We start from the raw sequence: 5134 nt of genomic DNA on the forward strand, positions 1-5134 counted from the left end.
TGTTGTGATTTATTTGCTCTGTCTACTGGTATATTGTATACAGTAATTTTCCCTTTTGCAGTATAGAAGAGCAGTGTTATTTTTAGCTAAAAATGCACCCTTTGCTTTAAAAAAAACAGTAGTCTACATGTATATCTGTACCTTGCTTACTTGTATCATGTTTTCTTTCTAACCTAATAAAACCTGCTCCTTTGTTTGTTGTGCTGGTTTGTCCTCATGCTTCCTACATTAAAAAAGACTATGATATTTGATTAATAATAATAAGGTTCACTATGAGACGATGTGGTTTTTGATGACTTTGGGAGCTCTGTAAGTTAAACTTCTCGTTTACTGAAATGTCAGCTCGTTTACTGACATAGGAGACATTTGAACACTAAAAGGTAAAGGTATTAATAAAACGGTAATTAATACTGTTTAGAGGTATTCATTAAAAATATTAATTCTTTCTGAAATACAAATAGAAATCCACCCCAGTAATCAAAAATGTTTTCCCCATTAAGCGCAAACAAATGCCATTGGTTCACCCTGAATCAACTGCTGAGAAAAGTAACTGTAAATGTTAATTTTACTCATTCAATTATTACATAGCAATGTTCTTTATGATTTTTATCGCCACCGCGTGGTTGTGTTTTGAACTGAAGACGTCGCAACACCTTCCTGTGGGATACACTGTCACTGTATTTAGTAAGGTCAGAAACACCAGAAAACATCACACAAAGGGAAATAATCTGCCTTGAGCTACTGTAAAATAATGTCAGTTTACAGATGAATAAAAAGGATACAAAAAGTGCTTTGATATTACCGTGTTATTTATGACATTTTATTTATTTAAACGTACTTTGATAATACCACGTCTTTTGTCATGTACTGTGGTAATAGCATGGTGTTCTTTGAGTTGGCTGGAGTAGCTACCATGTAAATACAATGACACGTGAATACAGTAATCATTCATTCAAACTACCATGGTATGGTATCATAGGGACCAATCATCTTTAGTAATAGGTTAATTTATGTCAAATCATAACATTTGCATAAAACAATCCATTTGAATATTAATATTCATGATGCCTCTCAACTGTAATATTAAAGTAATTCGTCTTCTAAGATGTACTGTATGTATATTGATTGTCCTGGATTCATGTAACACTTGCACATCGTCTGCATATAAACAATTGATTTTTATTTACTTATTTTGGTATGTAAAGCTTAATTTTTTTATTAGAAAATCTGCAAAGAAGCAGATAGCAGTCTTGATTGGCAGGACTGCGTCGTCCTGTTGGCATCAAGGCAGCCCACATCTTCCTCTACCTGCCTGGGCCCCTGGACCTTCACACACCTGTCCGCAGATCCCACACCTGGCTGCAAAACAGGTCAGTCTCAAAAGGTCGAACCCTTCACTTATGCTCATCAGAAAGGTCACAACAGTCCAATGCAGATGACTAGATTACACAAACCAGATTGTTTGGATGCCTTGTGTGCGTGTGCTCAGCAGAAGGTGCTGGGTTTGTCCTGCCGAGATCCTGCTCAGTTGTGGTGACCATCAGGGGTCATGAAGACCATGGGAAGACCTCCCTGCTGGACAGTCTGCGGAAGAGTCAGATCGCTGCTCAGGAGGCAAGAAACATTGGAGCATTTCAGGGTACTGAGTTCCTCAACATATCAGCGCCATTTACAATATTTGATTATCCTCAGAGACCCAGTGTAGCAGAATTGCAGAATATCATTTGTATGAAGCAAATACATTTTCCTCAAGTTCCTCATTTTCACTAAATATGGCTGAAATCTAAATCTAACAGTAGCAAACCTTTTTTGCATTTTTAACAAAAAAAGTTTTAGTAGGAATTAATGTGGACATAACTGTCAAAGCTTGATAAAGTCACACAAAATGGCTCTAACACTTTTGGAACAAATTAATCGATTTATATACAGTATTAAAAAGACTTACAGTATTTGCCATCAAATTTAAATAATGTATTTTTTATTTGGCATCTATTCATATATTTAAGTGTTATGTCTATGTGTCTAGTGTTGGGAAAAGGCTCAAATGCAATGAAATTCTGAACATACATATGTTAGAGACCATTTTTATAAGTGTAGCAAAAATACAACACTGGAGCCTGTTTAATTAATGATAAAAAAAAAATCTGTGCTGTTTCGTTATTATCATCCCATTAATATGACAATTAATATATATTTTTTAAGTGGTATTAAAATTACTACTTGATATAAGATATTGACATCTTAATATTGATATGAATATTTATAACAGTATTTAAATGGTCAGAAAATGTCATGACGCTATCCTCCATGGCTGAAATATATTATGCATTTGCATAAATTAAGTTCAAAGTATTAACTTTTTGTATCAAAATAAATGAACATAATTGTGATTTTTATAACCCATGGTTTCCTAAAAACATGTTGAAGGGTGAAAAAAAATGAATATCAAAGCTTGGGTCTTTAAAGGGTTAAAATTAAGACAACTAGTAATTTTCTTGTAAACAAGCAATCTTTTTTCCCCCACGTTTATGTGCAGTAAGTTTTTGGCATCGTAAGTGCTAAGTAAAGCAATTTTGTGATGAAATAAGTCTGATTCCTGTTCAGTTCAGCTGCCCTCAGGTGAGATCATCACTTTTCTGGACACACCCCGTCATGCAGCGTTTTCTGCCATGCAAGTAGAAGTAGTAATAATATTACTAATGCTTTTATTAAGAAAAAAAAATGAAATTGAGGAAATGCATTTAAGCATAATAGTTTGAATGACTAATAAAGTTAAAACCCCAAAAAGTGAAATTAAGACTCAAGAGAGATTTTTTTTTTTTTTTTCATGTGTCAGGCCACAACTTTATTTACAAAGTACAAGCTCCAGAACAGACAATCTCATGCATCACACAAGAGCATGTCATCAGGACTGTACTTCACTTGTCCTCTGGTTTGTTGAAGCAGTAAGTCAGGCAGCACTTCCCGCAGTAATGACGGTCAAAGTGGCTGGCCATGAACACCCCAGCTCCACACTCATCTGCAGGACACTCGCGGCGCAGCCGGTGGATCTTGCCATTCTCATCAACCTGAGGATGAAGACACACATTGTAAAATCACACTAGTGACCCCAAAGCTGAATACAGAACACATGCTGCTGGCAAAAAAAATGAATGAATATAGCAAATGAATGACACTGACCTTGTAATATTTGAGCACAGCGAGCTTGACCTTCTTTCTCTTGTGCTTGTTCTTCTTGGGAGTGGTGTAGGACTTCTTCTTCCTTTTCTTAGCACCACCACGCAGTCTCAGCACTAGATGAAGTGTGGACTCCTGGATGAACAATCACAACGGAGTAAGTTGAAATTTATTATACAATAGGAAAAGCAAGAAAGCTTAAATTCTGTATGACTGTACCATTCACTGACCTTCTGAATGTTGTAGTCGGAGAGGGTGCGTCCGTCCTCCAGCTGTTTACCAGCAAAGATCAGCCTCTGCTGATCAGGAGGGATTCCTGCATTCAACACACGTTACGGTCATAACGTGTGCAATACTGCAAACTAATCAAAACCAAAAAAGCTGACAACTTACCTTCTTTGTCTTGAATCTTAGCCTTGACATTTTCAATTGTATCAGAGGGCTCAACCTAGAACACATTAAGGCTAGTTGAGATTGGTCTTAAATAACAGTATACTGCACTTAAGCCAATATCTAATCACTTCAAAGGTATAGAAGACCAATGGCAATTGCTACATTGTTAAAGTTTCTGATAATTTTTTGTAGGTCTTTTTTTCTTTTGTTTAACGTTTTGATGCATTTGAATGTAATCTAAGATCCATTTTATCTGTAGATTGGTAGTTAACAAAATGACAAATGCTTACTGAAACCGACACCTACAATTTAGTGATGAGGCTGTAGTTATAAGAGTAAAAACTGCCTAACTGCATTGAAACTCTAGATTTAAAACATTATTATATTTTTAATGCATTCAACTGTTTTCTCTATTGTCCTCTTTCTTTACCAGCACACGTTTTTAATGTTTAACACCGTAAAGCTACTTTGACACTATCCCGTATTGTATAAAGAGCTTTATAAATAAAGGTGACATGACCTGATGAACTTTAAAGTGTTAACTTACATTTGTTTCCAAAATCCTCTAACATTATATGAATGTAAATTAGCTTAGCCAAATGACTTAGCAGTAATCGTGACTTCTGTGGAACCATAAAAATATAGTTTCCTCGCGTTATTACGTTACCTAGACTATAACTGTAAACTTAAAAGATTGATATAGTGAGATTATTAGTCCATCACAGACGCGAGCTGGAATAAAAGTGTCGCGCGGCTCGCCTGCGCCTCACCTCGAGGGTGATGGTTTTCCCTGTGAGGGTTTTCACGAAAATTTGCATCTTGATGTACAATCCACCTGTGTATAAGACAGAGGTGAATGTTTCTGGTCATTTTAAGGCAGGTATATGTACGAATATCACATTTATTTCGCTATTATTCGTTCGTAACAGTAACTCACCACCAGCTCTCAGATGGCGGAAATCGAAAAGGGTCCTGCAAACGGCACAACGTGCTCTTCAGCGCTGTAAGGCTGCCCGACGAACTGCCTGAAGGGGAAATTTAAAATAGAAAAATCCCCCAAAAGTGAGTTAATGTATTTAACAGTCTTGAAAAGGTTTCAATTTTGTTTTTAATTAGTAATATAGAAGCCGTTATTTTAACCATTGACATATAACTCGTAACTATATCATATTGTATTTATATTTTACTAAGATATTTTACTAAAATCGAAATTTTGATGTACATTTTTTTTATGATACTGAACACATTACAGTGTCTGAACATTCAACCATATGTCGACCGATAAATGTGTATTTCTACAGCTAAAACTTACAATAAGTTTCATCCCTTTTTTTATACAGATATGGTTTCCTCAGAACAGTATTGCCTTATGGAAAAGCCTAATTACAATCTCTTGTTTTTTATGATTTATTATTATTATTATTATTATTATTCATATCTTGTGATTGCTGAGTGTGTGGCAGTAATGTACAACGAGGGCGCTAGCCTACAAAGGAAGAAGAGGTTTTGTGCACCAGTGCCCCAGAAATGAAAACAGATTCAGTTGACTCACTGTGTTCACTTG

General features: G+C 35.6%; 1 protein-coding gene across 1 annotated transcript; it reads right to left on the reverse strand.

The window, feature by feature from the left end:
- Window positions 1-2912: 2912 nt before the first annotated feature.
- Window positions 2913-4483, reverse strand: LOC132152176 (ubiquitin-ribosomal protein eS31 fusion protein). The gene is made up of 5 exons (XM_059560942.1): window positions 4341-4483; window positions 3571-3625; window positions 3408-3493; window positions 3181-3312; window positions 2913-3068 (listed from the first exon to the last, which is right to left on the reverse strand). Exons 1-5 carry the CDS (start codon window positions 4386-4388, stop codon window positions 2919-2921), a joined length of 471 nt encoding a protein of 156 aa, XP_059416925.1. The 5' UTR covers window positions 4389-4483; the 3' UTR covers window positions 2913-2918.
- Window positions 4484-5134: the final 651 nt, after the last annotated feature.

Source organism: Carassius carassius, chromosome 10 (genome assembly GCF_963082965.1).
Source record: "Carassius carassius chromosome 10, fCarCar2.1, whole genome shotgun sequence".
Lineage (NCBI taxonomy): Eukaryota > Metazoa > Chordata > Actinopteri > Cypriniformes > Cyprinidae > Carassius > Carassius carassius.

Coding starts and splice junctions, on each gene's coding strand:
- LOC132152176 (XM_059560942.1), bottom strand. CDS start 4,388: ATGCAAATTTTCGTGAAAACCCTCACAGGGAAAACCATCACCCTCGAG. Junction 3,626..4,340: donor GGAAAACCATCACCCTCGAG/GTGAGGCGCAGG, acceptor AATGTGTTCTAG/GTTGAGCCCTCTGATACAAT. Junction 3,069..3,180: donor CTGTGCTCAAATATTACAAG/GTCAGTGTCATT, acceptor CTTCATCCTCAG/GTTGATGAGAATGGCAAGAT.